The sequence below is a fragment of the Rattus norvegicus genome, chromosome 3 (assembly GCF_036323735.1).
Source record: "Rattus norvegicus strain BN/NHsdMcwi chromosome 3, GRCr8, whole genome shotgun sequence".
NCBI classification, from domain to species: Eukaryota; Metazoa; Chordata; class Mammalia; order Rodentia; family Muridae; genus Rattus; species Rattus norvegicus.
In genome coordinates, this window is record NC_086021.1 from 108,444,477 (window position 1) to 108,462,712 (window position 18,236).

Consider the following 18,236-nt stretch of genomic DNA (forward strand, 5'->3'; position numbering starts at 1 on the left):
AGCCATCTTCCCAATGTATTTCCATATTTTATTATGTTGTATACAGTTGTAACACAGTCTTACAAAAATAATCTGAATGTGTTCTCTTTCTCCACGATGCCTGAGGCAGCCAGAGGGGGAAAGATTTACTGTGGCTTATGGTGTAGGACGATTCAGTCCATGACTGACCTTGTTGCTTTGGGCCTCTGGTTGCACAAAGGGTCTGTGGTGGAGCTCCATACACGCTAGAAATGAGCAAAGCAGGCTGGGCCTCAGAGTCCCCTCCGTGAGCATATCCCTACACAGATGAGCAGGGCTCCATTCAGCAGGGCTTCCTTCAACAGTCCCCACCTTTTGTTTGTTGTTCTGTTGCTGTTTTTTCAAGGACAGGGTTTCTCTGTGCAGCCCCGGCTGTGCTGGAACTCTCTTTGTAGACCAGGCTGGCCCCGAACTTACAGGGATCCGCCTGGCTCTGCTTCCTGTGTACTAGGGTTAAAGATGTGCCACATTACTGCCCAGCAAGGCTCTACCTCTTCAGAGTTCCACTGTCTCCAAATACTGCCTCACACTGAAGCCTATGGCCTTTAAGGGGCATTTTCTGATCCAAACTATAGCAGTCAAGGTGAAGAATTTTACATTTAATATAAAACTAGGTCTGGTCACAGACATCATACTCCAAAAGCTAAATAATAAAACCACACTAAAAGCCCGATTTCCAAATCCTGAAAAATAATGATATGCTCATATTAATATCAGATGAGCATGTATTAATTTTATGAAACCTGGCTGTTTCTTGGCTTTTAGCTAAGATCACATGCAGTAAAACATTTTACGAAACCTTAATGAAGGAACCGAGGGATGCTACAACTCGTTCAAGTGAGAAGGCAAAGGACAGACACAGGGGAGTTCTGGAATAGCTCTGTAAACAAACCAAAGCTAGCTTCCTCTGGAGTGGAAAGACAGATGAGCAGGGCTCCCTGCCCCCTCTGAACCGGACAATCCCTTTGCACCTATCCACAAGGCAGTCTTGTGCAGTAAGTCTCCTCAGAACTGCAGAAACCCGAAGCTATTATGTACTAGACTGAACAATGATGAGTTCACTGAAGCAATTCTCCCCACACCCTGTGCTAAAAGCCCAAGGAAATGTGTGGGTCATCAGTAAATAAATCTGGGCCTGGTGCTGTGGGCCAGCAGTCCCAGCTTCTCGGGGTAGTCAGGGGTTCAAAGCCTGCCAGTGAGATGGTAAGCCTGATATCCCAAGATATGGTGGAAGGAGAGAACTGGCTCCTGCAAGTTGTCCTCTGACCTCCACACATGCCTGTATCCATATACAATAAACATATTTCACATTATATTTTAAATGAGGGGTAGGGCACTTTTCTAACAGGTTTGAGGCCCAAGATTCAATTCCCAGAACTGGAAAAAGGACAGTTTGAGGTTCCCTTTCAGCCTATTATCATAGTCCTCTGTCAATTAGCACCTACAAAATTCCAGACTAGAAGATTGCCTGACAAGACGACAGAGCAAACCCAGTGTACGAACAACGAAGAAGGTGTTGAGGGCCGGCTGCTGTCCCAGAGGACCCACCTTTGATTCCTAGCACCCACATGAGCACTAACAAACATCTGTTACTCCAGTTCCAAGGGATCTGATGCCCTCTTCCAGTCTCGGTGGGCAATGCCCACATGTGAGGCACAGATATAAATGCAAGCAATGTACCCATGAAAATAAAATAAACATATTGCTCTTCTTAAAAAAGAAAGAGAACAATGTAGCAGTAGGTGGCAGCAGAACACTACTGAAGAAGATAGCCTTCCGAAAAAGAAAAAAGGTGTAAAATAGGATTAATGGGGGCCCTGTATCTTTAAAGACTCCATACATTCTCCTGAGATTGTACCTAAGAACTCATACTGGACTCATTTTTCTGGGAAGCAAGTCCTTAATTTTTGTCTTAAACCCAGCGAAAGCTATGAGGCCTTTTCTCCCGGCACTGGAGAGCCTTAGTCCAATTATAGCCACCAAGTGGTTGACAAATAGCTTCAAGATAGAAATGCTTGGGGAGTTATCAGATCAGACCACACACTGGCATTTCTGAAAGTCAATCAAGAGTTAAATGTTGGCCGTTTCATGTAAGTCAGCCTGTACATATAGATTCATGTTGCCCCCAATCTCTATTTTATCACAGCTGATGGTGGGTTCTCACTTAAGATGGACAGCCTTGTACATACAAGTTGTTGTTTAGAAAAACGGGCATTTGGGCTTTGGTCCATCCCATGGTCCCAGTGTTAAGCTGCAGTTATCTCTGTCCCCTCTGAACAACAAGAACCATGTGGCATTAGCCTCGTTGCCCATCCAGTTCACAGTGTGGCTTTCTCAAGGTGCGTGAGCAAAGGGCCTCCCCGCAGGTGCTCATCAAAGTGCCTGTTAATTGCTAAAGCCTGGCATGCACAGGGTTCTGGATTCCGTCACCAGAACTTAAGCAAAAAGAGAATGAAAAGGAGGGTGGAAGAGGCGAGAGGGTAGAGGATAAGAAAGAGGAGTGTGAAGAAGCTGCCTCAACGACTCTGACCACCTATGGCCAAAGCTGTAGCAAATGTGCTGCATAGACTCCAAGGGGGCAAGGGGGTAAAGGGATCGCCATTCTAAGGATGCGTGCAGGCATCTGCAGACGGAGTCGGTAATCACTCGCAACGGGAGGAGGGGTGAGTGCTTGCACATCAGCATCAAATGGGTCTGTTAAAAAGCATGACTCTCATACCAGTGTAGAAACTAGAGCGTGTCAAAGGCTGTGCTCCGGTCATTAATGTGTGAGTGAACCATAAGGCAAAGCTGATTCAAGGAGCGCTTGGGTGGAGAGGCTTATAGAACCCAGCAGGAGAAGCCCAAATGAGAATCCCAAAGTGAGAATGAAAATGGTCCTTGGTGGGATGGGCATGGGGAGGAATACTAGGGAATTTGACCCAAACTAACACAGAACTTCAGTGTCCAGGCTCTGAAACAGAAACTAGGGGATCCAACACATGAAAGGTCTGTTAAATATTGGAAGAGGAGGCCATTTGAATTTAATGATTGGTTTGTTGGTTTGTTGGTGTTTAGTTTAGTTTAGTTTTGTTGGAGACGGGGTTTCTCTGTGTAGCCCTTGTTGCTCTGGGATTCACTACGTTGATCAGTCTGGCCTCAAACTCAGAGATCTACCTGTTTTTGCCTCCTAAGTGTTAGAATTAAAGATTTATGACATCCCTGCCTGGTCGTGTGTGTGTGTGTGTGTGTGTGTGTGTGTGTGTGTGTGTGTGTGTGTGTTGTGTGTGTGTGTGTGTGTCTGTGTGTGTGTGTTGTGTGTGTGTGTTGTGTCTGTGTGTGTCTGTGTGTGTCTGTGTGTGTGTGTGTGTGTGTGTGTGTGTGTGTGTGTGTATAAAGACAGCAAACTATGAAAGAGACTCCACACTTCTGTGTTGCAGTATTATTTGAAATGGGCACGACCAGGTCCCGCAAGTTACCACTCCACGCTAGGCCTCTGGTACTCTTGGAGTGACAGGCGGTCACTTCCTGGCATTAGTCCTGGCACCGTAGGGTCACGGTAGAACTAACCTCAATTTATCTTAGCGGCGGCTGGCTTCAGTGAGGCACCAGGCCATGTTAGTCTAGCTATCTTCTGGTCCCATCAGTCTCTCTGCACCTATTGTTAGTCACCCTGACCAGCCCTCACCAGCCCTGGTCAGCCAGGAACTCTGGTTCCAGCTACCCAGTAATATCAAGACTCAACAAACTGTAACCCAACAACCAGATTTATATGTTAAATACTCAGTATATAATATATCCACATATTAACTTACAACCAATTGATAAGGATATAAACCAGAGAGAGAGAGAGAGAGGGAGAGAGAGAGAGAGAGAGAGAGAGAGAGAGAGAGAGAGAGAGAGAGAGAAATGGCTCAGTGGTTAAGAGTACTGGCTGCTCTTCCAGAGGTCCTGAGTTCAAATCCCAGCAACCACATGGTGGCTAACAACCATCTGTAATAAGATCTGATGCCCTCTTCTGGTGTGTCTGAAGACAGCTACAGTGTACTTGTATATAAATAAATGAATCTTTAAAAAAAAAAAGGATGTAAACTGCCTACCTAGATAAGATAATCTTGCCTATAGAAATCCATCCCTTAAGAAATATTCATAACAACCTATATCTATGGAGAGGATTGTTTATGTCTGCCTCCTTGTTGCTTCTCCCTTTCTCCTCCTCCTTCTCCTTCTAAAACCTCTGTTCCCGCCTCCCTTTCTTCTCATCCAACGACAGGCCTCATTTTATCTTGTGTCTGCCTTCACCTGCATAAGGACATCAACCTACACTTCTGGGTTAGAATTCAGGTTGGAGCAGTTATATTCAAAAACAAGAACTAATGACTTGAGACAGGGGAGGCACTGAGGGAGATTCAGTTTATGTCTGACCTCCTTGGATTTATGGGAACACTGCAGTAACTTCTTCCTACTATTTGACTAAGCGACTTCTCATCCTTTCCTTCAAAACTAGTCATTCTTAACAGTGTCTCTTAGAAGTTTATCATAAAAGCTCCGTAAGCTTTCACATCCCATTCTTTGCTCTTAATTGAAGATTTAAAATACTTTGTTTAAACATCAAAAACAGCCTCTGCTTTCTGTGGCACAAAATCCACCCAGAGAGTTAAACTGTGGCCATCAAGAAATATGAGCGAGAAAAGCTAGATCTCCGGACTCCATACTCTCCCTCTGTGTATCAGGGGGTGGGGGCAACGATGTATGTGCAGATGCATGTGTAGGGAAGCCAGAAGGCATCCTCAGGGGTCATCCCTCAGGCACCATCCACCTTGGTTTGGGACAGGATCTCTTATAAGCCTGAAACTCATTAAGTGGACTAGACTGGCAGGCCAGGAATCCTCCTGTCTCAGCCTGTCCAGGACTCAGTCTGCAAGTGTGTGCCACCAAGCATACGGACGAGGCATCCCTGGCCCCTCTCATGCTGCTTTGTAACATTTGACTCTGGCGTGGGGAATTTAGAAATGAAATATCTGCGTGGAATAATGGCGGAAATTTAGCAGCTTCCGTATTTCAGTTCATTCTTATTTCAAATAAGATCAACATGTAGTTTGATATCTTTTGTAATGTGGGATTTCCGACATGCTCTTCGTTTCTTCAGCTGTTTTCTTCTCTTTAAAAACAAGGCTCTGCACCAGTGGAAGGGGAAGCCCTTGGTCCTGCCAAGACTGAACCCCCAGTGAACGTGATTGTTGGGGGGAGGGCGGTAATGGGGGGAGGGTGGGGAGGGAAACACCCATATAGAAGGGGAGGGGGAGGGGTTAGGGGGATGTTGGCTCGGAAACTGGGAAAGGGAATAACAATAGAAATGTAAATAAGAAATTCTCAAGTTAATAAAGAAAAAAAGAAAAAAAGAAAAAAAAAACAAGGCTCTGTCTCTGTCTTATTGTTAAATTATCAAAAACGATTTTATTTTTGGTGTGAAGTTGAACTCTGCCTCGTTCGTGCCAAGCTTGTGCCCTACCACTGACTGACCTATGCTCTGAAATTAACTGTGAAGCGAGTTAATAAACTCATTCCACACGACAAATTTATCATTCACTCATTCACTCATTCATTTTTATAATAGTACTCATTTAGTGACTCTCTAAAATTAGAAAACAAATCATTGGACTTAAAATAATTTTATTGAAGTGTGTTTTATATTCATATATTTCTCCAACGTCCTAGTGTCTCTAAGCCAACAATCATAACAATGTCATTCACAGATTCAAAAGGGGCTTTAAAAAAAAAGTCCAAACACCCACACTGGCTGCATTTAACATTATGCATGCAATGGAATATTCTTCAGCCTTAAAGGTGAAGAAATTAAAGAAGAAAAAAACTACAGTGTGCTAAGTAAAATGAGCCAGTCACAAAAGAATGAGCACTCCAGGAACCTACTTACAGGAATTACGTAGAATCACTCCCAAAAGTAGCAGATCCCTACCGGATAAGAAGAGGGGCAGCCGGACTCGGAGCGGCATGGGTAGGGAGATTCAGATAGGAAAACAGCGAAGCTCTGGCGTGTTCTGGAGGTGGCGTCTGGAGATTTGTGACAATGTAGTTTGCCTAATGCCACAGAACTATAGAGTTAAAACTGGCTAAAATGGAGTCAGACATGATGGCTGTCATCCCAGCACCCAGAAGGATGAGAAAGAAAAATCATGTGTGAGCCAAGCTTGATCCACACAGTGAGCCCCAAGTCAGACTAGCTGCACAGTTCCAATTGTTTCATGGCACTGAACACACACATGTGAGGAATCGTGCATGCGTGCGTGTGCTATTTCATTTCTCTTAAGTAGAAACCTAGATATAAAATTGCTGAGTTGTATAACAGCTCTTAAGTTTAAACTTCTGAGACATTGCCAAACGTAACAAAGTAACTGTACCAGTTTCCACTTTGGCCAGAGGTGGACAATGGCTCCCATTTGCTCACAACCTTGCCGACACTTGCTACAGTCTGTCTTACTTGCCTAGGCAGATGTTCTAGTAAGCATGAAGTGGCATCTTGGGGTTTAAAATTCACATTTCGCTCATGCCCAGTAAAGTTGGTCTTCATTTCACCTATGCTTGCCGGTTATTCACATGTCTTCTTGGTTGAACTTTTTTTTTTTTAACAGTTGCTTTTGACTCATTGGATTCATTGTCTGATCTCTAAGAATTCTTTCTGAGACTTGCAGCAAGTCCTTGACAGATCCATATTTTGCAAGTATTTCCCTCCACTCTGTTGCCTTGGTGGTGATTTTTGAACTGTGAAGGTTTTTTCTTTAATTATTTTAATGAAGTCTGACGTTGTTGGTGGGAGTGGGAGTGGGGGCGGGGGTTTGGGTTTTACTGTTGTTTGGTTTGGATTTTTTTGTTGTTGTTCTTTGTTTTTGTTTGTTTGTTTGCTTGCTTGCTTGGTTTGGTTTGTTGCTTTTTTTTTACATTTTATTTTATTTTTATTAACTTGAGTATTTCTTATATACATTTCGAGTGTTATTCCCTTTCCCGGTTTCCGGGCAAACATCCCCCTCCCCCCTCCCCTTCCTTATGGGTGTTCCCCTCCCCATCCTCCCCCCCTTGCCGCCCTCCCCCCCAACAATCTAGTTCACTGGGGGTTCAGTCTTAGCAAGACCCAGGGCTTCCCCTTCCACTGGTGCTCTTACTAGGATATTCATTGCTACCTATGAGGTCAGAGTCCAGGGTCAGTCCATGTATAGTCTTTAGGTAGTGGCTTAGTCCCTGGAAGCTCTGGTTGCTCGGCATTGTTGTACATATGGGGTCTCGAGCCCCTTCAAGCTCTTCCAGTTCTTTCTCTGATTCCTTCAACGGGGGTCCTATTCTCAGTTCAGTGGTTTGCTGCTGGCATTCGCCTCTGTATTTGCTGTATTCTGGCTGTGTCTCTCAGGAGCGATCTACATCCGGCTCCTGTCGGTCTGCACTTCTTTGCTTCATCCATCTTGTCTAATTGGGTGGCTGTATATGTATGGGCCACATGTGGGGCAGGCTCTGAATGGGTGTTCCTTCAGTCTCTGTTTTAATCTTTGCCTCTCTCTTCCCTGCCAAGGGTATTCTTGTTCCCCTTTTAAAGAAGGGTTTGTTGCTTTTTGAAGACAGGGTTTCTCTGTGTAGCCCTGGGTGTTCTGGAATTCTTACCTCTAACTGTCTTTGCCTCTCAAGTGCTAGGATTAAAGGCCTGCACTACCACCCCAAGGTTACCTTGCACATTTGTAAAATCAATATAACAAGGAGAAAGAATTCACTATAAATACAAAACTTCCTCATCTCTTGGTTCTGTTCTGTTGGCCTACATGTCCTTACCGGAATAGCATATTGTCTTGATACTATGACTATAAACCCAGAAACTGAAACAAAACCTGGTTTGAAATGTGTCTCACATGTACCTTTATCTAGCTACGTAATGTTAGGAATTGGGGCTTTAACTGCTTCATCTAGTAAGACTGAGACACTAAAATTTACTTCATAAAATTACTCAGAGGACCTATACAAAACAACTAATGCATAATTCTTACAATGGTCCTTGACCTATAGCTGATGACTAATAAATGCTAATTTCCTGAGTCTGATTCATATCTTTCTTTTGAGTTATCACTGCAAAATTTGCATTCTTCTAATTGGCAACAAGTTTCTCATGATAAGTGTTAGTTTTCCATGCTGTCTATTCTTCTGTCAATTTGCTACCAGTCTGTTTATGAGTATTTAAAGTGTGTCTCTTGCTGGACATGGTGGCATACACTTTCAATCTTAGCACTCGAGAAGAAAAGGCAGGTTGTAAGCTTGAGGTCAGCCTGGACTATGTAAGTTTGAGGACAGCTCCAGGAGAGCCAACGCTGCATAGTAAAACTGTCCCAAAATAGGTAAATAACTAATAAATTGTGTATCAGTACAAATAACATGATATTATTTAACTCTCCTCTGACTTGTTTAGTCCATTTATATTTAGTGTAATATTAATGTAGTTGTGCTTAACTCCAGAATCTTGTTTTGACCATGATCCTTATCTTAAAGTGAGACTCAATCCAGTGCTGATAATGTGTGCCAAAACCCCCAACCTTGGAAGGGCTGGAACCTTCTCGGTAGTTTGTAGGAACTGGAATGAGTTCGTCTGCTAATCATGGTAGCTGCTGTTTCCCCTTCAGCTAGATCTGGCAGTTTAGAGTATGCTGCTATCTTCCCAGTGCTATGACAAAATACCCAAGACAAAGGACCAAGTTTGTCTTGGCTAACAGCTTAGATACTTCAGGACATGCACGGTATTTATCTTACCGTTTAGGACCCTGTGGTGAGGACTACACCAAGGTGTAGGTACATGATGAGAACAAAGTTTCTCACTTAATGGTGGTGTGAAAACAAAAAGAAAGACCAAAGAAGCTGGAGTCCACTTTCCCAATGAAGAGCATAACACACAGTGATCCATTTTCCTTCTGCTTGAGCTCACCTGCTAGTGGTTCCCTGGCTCTGAATAGATCTTCGGGCAAGTCAACATTCAGCCTTATAGAGAGAGACACTTGGCACATTAACCACAACATGCCCTAGGAACCAGCCAACAATTCAAGGGAGACCTTGTCCGTGGGTTTTAGTCATCCATCTCTATCATTTTCACTGCAGTTTTCCCAAGACCAGAACCTGCTGCTTCCTGCTGTTACCCATGAGTTTGCTGTGGGGAAAAGGGGAAGCAGGCTGAGTTCGTCTCATCTTTGCTTTCACAAAGTGACTAAACCTTCTCAGATCCCACCTGGATCGACTTCTTCAAACATATGCTTTATGTGTATAGTTTTTCATCACTAGTTTTCTTTTTTCTTTTTCTTTTTCGTTATCTGGCAAAGAAATGAATGAGCTAATGAGAGGATAGAAGCCTTCCCCCCATGCAAAGACCCAAAAGCCTTATGCTGTTCCATTTATTGAGCCCCTCTCAAGATTGCTCAAGTAGGTAGGAAGCTGTTTCTTGGCAAACAAGTAGACTTGATCCTACATTGGTCTCTAGAAAAGGAAATAACGTTATGGACAAAAACAGACTATCTGAGATATGTAAGCAGTATCTGACCAAATTTTAGGCATTTGCTAAGAGTGACATGGTCTTGAGAACATGAAAGAATTTAGGAATATGGGGTCAACCGAAGAAGGTATTTACATTGCTTTAGAATTCTTTTAAAGGTCAGCAAACTGAGCCCAGAGAAGCCAAACAAATCACAAACCTTCCTAATGAGTGACTTGTGAGAAAGGCATTTGGAAGAGTGGCACTCCACAGGAACAAGGCCTACAAGGATGTCACTAAGCTATGAAGCCAACAACTAAGGAGTCATAAATAGAACTGTGGTTTCTTAGGAGCAGATAGAAGTCACCTGTGCTTCAAGAATGTCACCTGAAATTCAAGAATGCTGAAGAACAGTCACCAAGATTACTTCAGATTATAGCAGGGTCCGTAGGTAGGGTGAATGTCTCAACTCTGTCCACACCCAAGTGAGTAACCCTGGTTACCCAGAACCATTGTAGGATTCCCTAGGGAGTGTATTTTCAATGCTGGTTCTCCAGTCAGGAGCTAATGCATCTGTTATTTTACTGATCTGTTTCTATCTTCTTCCTCCCCCTCTTCTTCTTCTTCCTCCTCCTCCTCCTTCCTTCTCCCCCCACCTCTCTCTACCATGTGGGTGGGTGCTCACAAATCTCCCTAAAGCTTGAGTTACAGTTGGCTGAAGGTCTTTAACATGGGTTCTGGGTCCCCCTGAAAGAGAAGGGAAAACTCTTAACTGCTGTGTCATCTCCTTGACCTATATTCGTTGACTTAGCCCAGAGTTTAATGTCAGACATTGTCTTGTTTTGAGAAAATAAAACAGCAGAGAGAATGTGATGGGCTCACACAAGTGGCAACTGCAGGCACCAACCACCACCCCTCACAATGAGGCAAACAAGAGAATTGCTGATACCACACAGGTTAAACAGGACAGCCAGGGCTACACAGAGAAACCTGTGGTCCTGAAAAACCAAAGAAAAGAAAAAGAGAAGAGAGAACTGTAGCATGGATTAGTATTTTGGGTTAGGAAGGGACTTGTACGTAGTGGAAATTTTGATGCAAGTGACATTTAAGAAAATAAAGCCCATTAGTGACAGTTTTGTAAATCCACTTTTAACTATGTAATTGAGAATTGACTTAGACTTGGGATGTTTTATGGTGCTATCCACGTTTACATAGAGGAGAATAAACTCATTTAATGGAACTTCCACATTTCCTCACAAGCTCAATTTATCAGCTTCCATGGCATAGGATGCTTTTGCTTACTGCCAGAAAAACGTAATTAAAAGAGGTGGATTAAAACTGTGCATTCACTTAAAAAGTGTGTGAGGTGCTGGGCTGAGCTCATAAACGGACTAAGCATTATTCAAAAGCTGCTTCGAAGTTACCACTAAAATCTGCTAGGTTTATAAATAGAATAATAAAATCTGTCATCCAAATGTAAAAGCCTCAAAAAAGGTCTTTGAATTTGCTTATTCACTCTAATGGCAAATAATATTATTTGTTACATTCATAATTACTACATTTACTAAATATTAAGTTTTAAAGCCACACTTAAATAATATGGAAGGGAAAGAAAAAAACACCCAAGTTATTCTGTGTCTGAAATCTCCTTGTCCAACTCTTGTCTGTGTCTTCCTCTGGAACCAGCCAGTTCTCAGTTTGTAGCGGGAGCTGGTAAACTACAACAGTAGATTTAAGGCTTGGGTTCCAACCACTCCAGTCTCCAAGAAGCAGGTACTCTGGTTCTTTCTCCATCACTATATTTCTAGCACCAAGTAAACTACAGCGAAAGTGTCTTCAAAGCATCATGGGTCACTCGGCAGGCAAATGGATGTGTACAGTGATATACTATCATGTCATGGTATGCCAATGACTAAAAACGAATATGCCCGTGTTAATCTTATAGTTCTCTAAGATAGAAGACTGACATGGTTCTCACAGGCTAGAACCAGTCAGGGTTCTGTTACTGTCCAGGAACTCCCAGGGATAATGTTTCCTTGCCTATGCAGCTTCCAGAGGCTGTCCACATTCCTCTGCTTATGGCCATCTTACCTCACCACTGAGGTCGAATGCCAATGACCGTGTACCAGCAAAACTACAGTGTAATTAATCAGCGGAGATGGCACCTCTGCAAACACCTCCATTACACCCTCCAAGGCCTCAAACTAACACCGCCCTGCTAAAAAAGTATTTATGTGGGGTTGGGGATTTAGCTCAGTGGTAGAGCGCTTGCCTAGGAAGCGCAAGGCCCTGGGTTCAGTCCCCAGTTCCGGAAAAAAAGAAGAAGAAGAAAAAAGTATTTATGCAAAGAGTAAAACATTATAAATGTCTCTGTCAAACAGAATCAGAAAGAAATCTGTGAGGAGCCCATGATAAATAAAATACAGTAAGCATCTGGCTCAAACACTCCATGAGGAGAAACTATGGGCTTTTGTCTTATCCTTCCTTCCTTCCCTCCCTCCTTCCTTCCCTCCTTCCTTCCTTTCATTTCTTTCTTCTTTTCTTTTCTTTCTTTTTTCTTCCTTTCAAGCTTCCTGTTTGGTTTTAGGTTTCTGAGATAGGGTTTCTGTGTAACCTTGACTGTCCTGCAACTTGCTCTATAGACTAGGCTGGCTTCCAACTCACAAGGATCTGCCTGCCTCCGCCTCCCAAGTGCTTGAGTCAAAGGTGTGTGCCACCACCACCCGGCTTGAGATAGTTTAAGACTGTGTTTTAAAAGAAGCCTTGAAGGGCTATTTTACTGTTCTCTATGGAAGAACTAGCCTCACCAGTTCAGGATGGCTAATGAAACCAAGGGACTGACTCTGGAGGAGGCCATGAGACAGCAGAGCAGGCGCACAAGCACACAAGCAGTGTGAGGAATTCTGAGGGCATAGGCACCGTGGCCAGCTTTTCTGAGCTTGTGAATTCAACCAAAACACACTCGAAGCACTCTGCGCAGCAGCATCCACGGCATAACAATGTTTATTCTATCTATTTTGAAAACAGACAACCAGAAAGAATTTGTGAGTTCCAGCAGAGCCCAGAGCTGGGATTATTTCCTGTCACTAAACTAAATAGTAAGATGAGTCTCCATGGTACCAGGGGAGTGGAGTTTGGTTAAAACTCCTACAGGTGACACTCTTGCACCCATAAAATGTTTATGTGCATGATCTGGGATATTTCTGTAATAATACCTGGTGTGTCCACGAGAATCCTGTAAACTGTGTGAAGTCAGCAGCAATGAAGGTCTACAGCCTGTACACTTTCAATACAACAGCTCATGTCTTTAGCTGACAACTTCCGTCCCGACAGAGACATCGAAAATAAGGGGAAAAGGCATTTAAAAAGCATGCGTTGTCAATCTTATCAACAAAAAAAGCAAACCCAAACATGACTAATTGCTTTGCCTTGATCAATAAATAATCTCAAGTGTGTGATTGGCGTAGTAACAAGAACCTAGCCATCGGTTAAACAAACTGCAATGTTCTGCCTACTAACATATGTTAACAGCTTGTGGTGTGTGTGTGTGTGTGTGTGTGTATGTGTGTGTGTGTGTGTGTGTGTGTGCGCGCGCGCGCATGTGCATGTGTGCGTGTACACTCAGACGCCCTAGGACGACAGAAGAGAGCATCAGAACCTCTAGGACTAGAGTTATAGGCATGTGGTTGTGAGCCGCCTGATGTTGTAGGAACTAAATCACATCTTGGGCCTCCTGCAAGAGCAGCAAGTGATCTTGAGCACCAAGCCACTTCTCCAGCTCCAATCTGTAGACTTCAGACAGCACATACAGAGAGATTACTTGATTGAAGCTCTCAAAGGAATCTGAACATTTCTTTCTGCATATGTGGAGTGTGTGTGTGTGCACATGTATGGGTATAAGTGTGTATATGCAAGTGCAGGACCAGGGTGTGTGCACACATGAAGACATTTCTCTTTCGTCATTATCTCTTGGAAGGACAAAATTAAAACACTTTTTAAAATGCAACTTCTAAAGCAGAATCCATTAATAGCCCGGCTATAGTCATATTTCAGATCTTTGCCCAGAAGGGAGACACCATTGAAGCTTAGAAGAGCTTAAAGTGCCAGCACATACCACAAACAGGGTCAGGAGAAAATGTCTATATTTTTCTGAGTTTCTATTAGCAAGATCAACAGATAATTATCTGAGCATGTCTCAATGGAGACAAAATGTTCCCTTTCCCCAGCCTGAAGGGAGCAGTAGTGAGGACCTAGCATAGAAATAAAGTCTGCTGCCTCAAATAGCAACACGAAGCAGATGTGACAGGGATTCCAGAGACTTCTGGGTACTTCTGTTATCTCAGGGAGCAAGTAAAACGTGTCCACGTCCCTATCTCTCCCTGTCTGATGTAAAGCAAATACAGTCCAGCCACGACACTCCCCTGCTGAAGAGGCAGTTTCCTGACCCCAGCACAGCCTTCCCTAGAAGCCAAGACACTCACAACACAGGCCATTCCAGACACAGTTCTGGCTCCTCTAGAGCTCTGAGGTATGAGAGTCCTACCTACTACTGATCCTTTTGTTCTGAGCGATTCCACCGCCTTTTGAAGGGGTCCACCTGTGTTTAGTGTGCAAACACACTCCACTGGAAATGAGCAGTGCAAGACCCTATGTGCAAATATTTGCAAACATTTTTTTTGAGCAATACACATTTTACAAATTCAAGTGAAATCCAGGTACAGTCTACATCAGCTTCTGTCAGCAGCCTCTCGTATACACAACAGAAAAGTGGTCAGTTCCTGAAACTGGAGAAAGAGTAAGGCACCAGTGACTGAGAAGGTTCATTCCCAGAGTCTGAGAGGAAGCCTGAGACAGACAGGCTGAGAGGCTTAATGCAAGACAGGGCCGTGCCAGTCTAATACGTTCTCCTAGGCCAAAGTCCATGATGTAGACAGAACATGATATCTGGACATTCCTAAGAATGAATCTTCGCCCACAAGTGGGAAAATGGTTTCCCAGTAACTCTGCAATTAAAGTGATGAGGCCACATTCCCAGTACCATGTACGATACGGGCTGCAGCTGATTTCCATGCTACACAGAATCTTTACTGTTTTTTCCACCCGTTGGCTTCTGCCTCATAAGATCATAACAGAAACTACAGAGATTGGCACACTTCAGAAGCTCGTGTGTAGTAGCCCAACCTTCTGCTATAAAAATAATGCCAGAGCATTATATCCCAGGAGTACCAGTCAGTCCAATAGGATGCGGAAGGCCCAGGGATGAGGATCCAGGTGAATGAGGCAAGGCTGGAAGTCAGAACAACGGTGGCATGAGGAGCTGGTCACAGACACCAGAGTTGGGAGGTCAACAGGTGTTTCCCAAGGGCGTGGAGACTTGACTTGTGCCCTAAAGGAAGTAAGGCAATATTGCCCAATGCAAGAGCCCCTGGGTGATCCGTGGAGGAGGAAGGGTGTCCTCATCCTAGCCTCAAAGTAGGAATGGGTCCCTGGAGGTGGTGGCTCAGCTGAGGGAAGCACAATTCAGCTCTGAGTCCTCTTGGCTGCCACTTGCTACATCTTCCAGTTCCATTTCATCAGGACTATCAAGGATGCTGGGCTCACTGGAGCATTGGCGGTGTGGTGGTGGGAAGGTGGGTGGCAGGAGCAGGTGTTTGTCCTCGCTTCCAGACTCCTCCCCCAACCCTGAGTGCATCATGGTGGCCATAGCCAGCAGCTGGATGTCCGAGTGGGCATTGGCCACTGTGTGCCGCCGGACGCTGCCACACTTCTCCAGGTATGCCTCTCCTTCCTGTTCTGTTAGAGGGGTCAAGACCATCTCATTCAGTGGCCGGCCAACCGTGGTCATCAGAGAGGCATAGTTCAGGACGGTCACCTTGGGCCGGACCCTGGAATGCCTCCTGGCTGCAAGAGAAAAAGGAGTAAAAGCTGTGATTAGAGGAATGGGAACACACAGTGACCAGAAGCTTCTCCTGGAAGAGGGAGGGAGTAGCTCAGTCTCTGTGAACAGCTTTAGAAGGAGCCCTACTGAATGCAATGGGAAACAGGGCCATGCAGCTCTACCTGATAATACTAGATCCTGTATCAGGTCTACCGGAAGCCTAGAGTAAATGCTCACCTAAAATGTTCACTCTTCGGTGGAGTGAACGTGCAGTGCTTCCCCACCCCACTTCCTGGTGCTGTCCTGGCTTCACTGAATTGCCCTTTCATTTCATTTTAACCGTCTTCTTATAAGATATACACATTAGCCAAGGCTTCAGAATGCTACTCAGGAGGTACTGTCTGCAATGTCAGGAGGGCTGGGGAGGGTGCCTCAGTCAGTAAAGTGATTGGATTGCAAGCCCAGGGACCTAAGTCAATCCCAGGACCAAGCAACAAGGCCAGCTGCAGTGGCATGAGCTTGTAAATCTAGAGCTGGAGAGCCAGAGACAGGCAGAACCTTGACATAGGCTGGCCAGCCAGCCTACCCTACTTGGCAAGTTCCAGACCAGTGAGGGATTCAAACCAGAAACCAACCAAACAAAGATAAAACCCAGGGACTGGAGAGACTGGTTAGTGGGTAAAGCACTCGATGTAGGGACTGGTATAGGGACCAGCGATCAGATCCTCAGAACTCACGTAAATGCCAGGTGAGGTTGGTGGCTACCCTGTAATTCCAGCACTCAGAAGGCAGAAAGAGGAGATCCATGGAACAAGTTACTTAGCTAGACTACTCTGGATCAGTGAGCTCTGGGTTCAACTGAGATACCCTGTCTCCATGAATAAAGTAGAGACCACTCAAGAAAACTCCAAGTGTCAACCTTGGTCTACAACTGCTGCTTTCTTAGCACTGTGCTCCAGAAACTGCTGAAGCTTCATATGTATGAGGCTTTGTGGTACAAGGCTGTTATCCCAACTACTCAGGAGGCTGAGGCAGGAGGATCTCAAGTTAAAGGCCTGCCTAGGCTACAGAGCAAGTTCAAGACCAGTCTGAGCAAGTAAGACTCTGTCCCAAAATAAAAAGTAGAAATAAGGCCAGTGGTTCACCTCAATGGTAGAGCATTGATCTAGCATGTATGATGACCTAGGTTCAAATCTCATGACCACAAAAAAATGAAAATGCTTAGCATGCATTCTGGACTCTTGCTAAGAGCTGAACCTAAATCATAGCATACTGATATTGTTAGTGTCTACTTTAAAGAGGAGAGAAGTAAGCAACAGAGAAGTAGGAATTTGCCCAAGGTCACACAGCTCAAATACTGTCAGGCTTGGACTCAGATGAGCTCTCTATGGCTCTAGACTTTGCTTTTCCTAGTTGCCCATTCAAAGCTTACCAAAAATCTCTCTAGACAACCTCGAGGAAAGGACAAGCCAGTGGGGTTCACAGGAACAAAAAAGTATCTGTGACAATCAGTTAACTGGCTAAGGATGTACAATGGAGATGAGCCTTCAGGACAGCAGAAGGCCTTGAAGAGGGTGGAGGAGGACAACATTCTGAATGGTGAGAACAGCCTGAGCAAGCCGCTGGATGAGCCCTGGGGCCACAGTCTTGCAGGAACTCGACCTATAGGAACAACGAAGTTGCGCCCATCCAGGTGGGTAAGTGTGTGCTCAGAGGGCCCTGTGGTGCCAGACAGAAGCATCTGTGACACATGGCAGAGGCTGTGGAGAGGACAGGATAGGATGTGCTTCAGTAAAGAGCCTTAGCAGGAGGTGAAGCATGGGCTACTGCCAGAGAAATAAGCAAGGAAAGCCAGGGAGTGTGCAGAGACACAGGAAAAAAGGAAAGGCCAGCATCAGAGTAGAGGAAAGGGATGATAGGCAGGAGCAAGAATGGCAGTGATGAATGTGAAGAGGATGATGGACTGGGGACACAAGTTATTAAAGATACAGAGCTCATGGGATGGGTTGTGGAGAAACAAGAATCATGGTGACTTGGGAGAATAAAGGGACCACTCCATCCTTTGGGCGCCCAACAGGAAGCTGGCTGGTGTGCTGGAGAGGGAATGAGATACGGAATGGCAACAGACAGTAAGAAGAAAGGATTTACGCTTGTCCCCTCAGAGACACACATTTCTATAATGTTCTCACGTCATAAAAGTGGATTCTTCTAAAACTGAAATACCGGAAGACCTCACGACAGCAAGGACCTAGCTAAGGGACCATCCTCCAAACAATGCCCCTAGGAACAACTTATTTTTCATAAGTTATACAACGAAGCACTGTGCTTATAGGGAAACCCTCAATCAGCCTAGCAGAAGCTGGGCCCAGCATGCTGAGAGGACACATACTAGAAACACATACTTTCTCTCTGATTCTGAGAGAAAGCAGCCATCTGCAAGGAGGGATGTGTGCCTAGACAGAGCTGGAGAGAAGAGAGTTTTCCCATTTCAGCTGTGAACATTCACTCGCAAGAGTTGGGGATATCCTCTAGTTGGGGAACAGGTACACAGAATGCACCAACAACACTGGTCAGAGACTGAGAATTTATATATGACTAAAACCAGGGCAGACAGATTAGCCAGAGCGGGCAGTCTAAGAAGAGAACAGGGTTGGAGCAGGGGCTGGGCCTGCAGAGGACACAGGAGAAGTTGAGGGATATGGACTCAATTTGTGTAGCTGAGACACACTGTCTTTCGGGCTGAGGGATTTTTCATGGGCCTCAACTTGCTGGAAGAAGCCCAGGAGAGGTGTCTCTGAGGGTTTCCTGGCACCATCCATCATTCACTGCAGTCAAGTGCTTGAAGGGTTCTAC

The 18,236-nt window shown here is 44.7% G+C and overlaps 1 protein-coding gene across 4 annotated transcripts in view; it reads right to left on the reverse strand.

Annotated features, from left to right (window-relative positions):
* Positions 1-13,630: 13,630 nt before the first annotated feature.
* Prr5l (proline rich 5 like) overlaps positions 13,631-18,236 on the reverse strand; it is a 170,446-nt gene continuing 165,840 nt past the window's right edge. For 3 of the 4 annotated variants that reach the window (XM_017591900.3, XM_039105436.2, XM_006234647.5), the window contains exon 9: positions 13,631-15,406. In XM_017591900.3, the coding sequence (XP_017447389.1) occupies positions 15,006-15,406 (401 nt within the window). In that variant the 3' untranslated portion in view covers positions 13,631-15,005. 4 annotated transcript variants of the gene reach the window in all.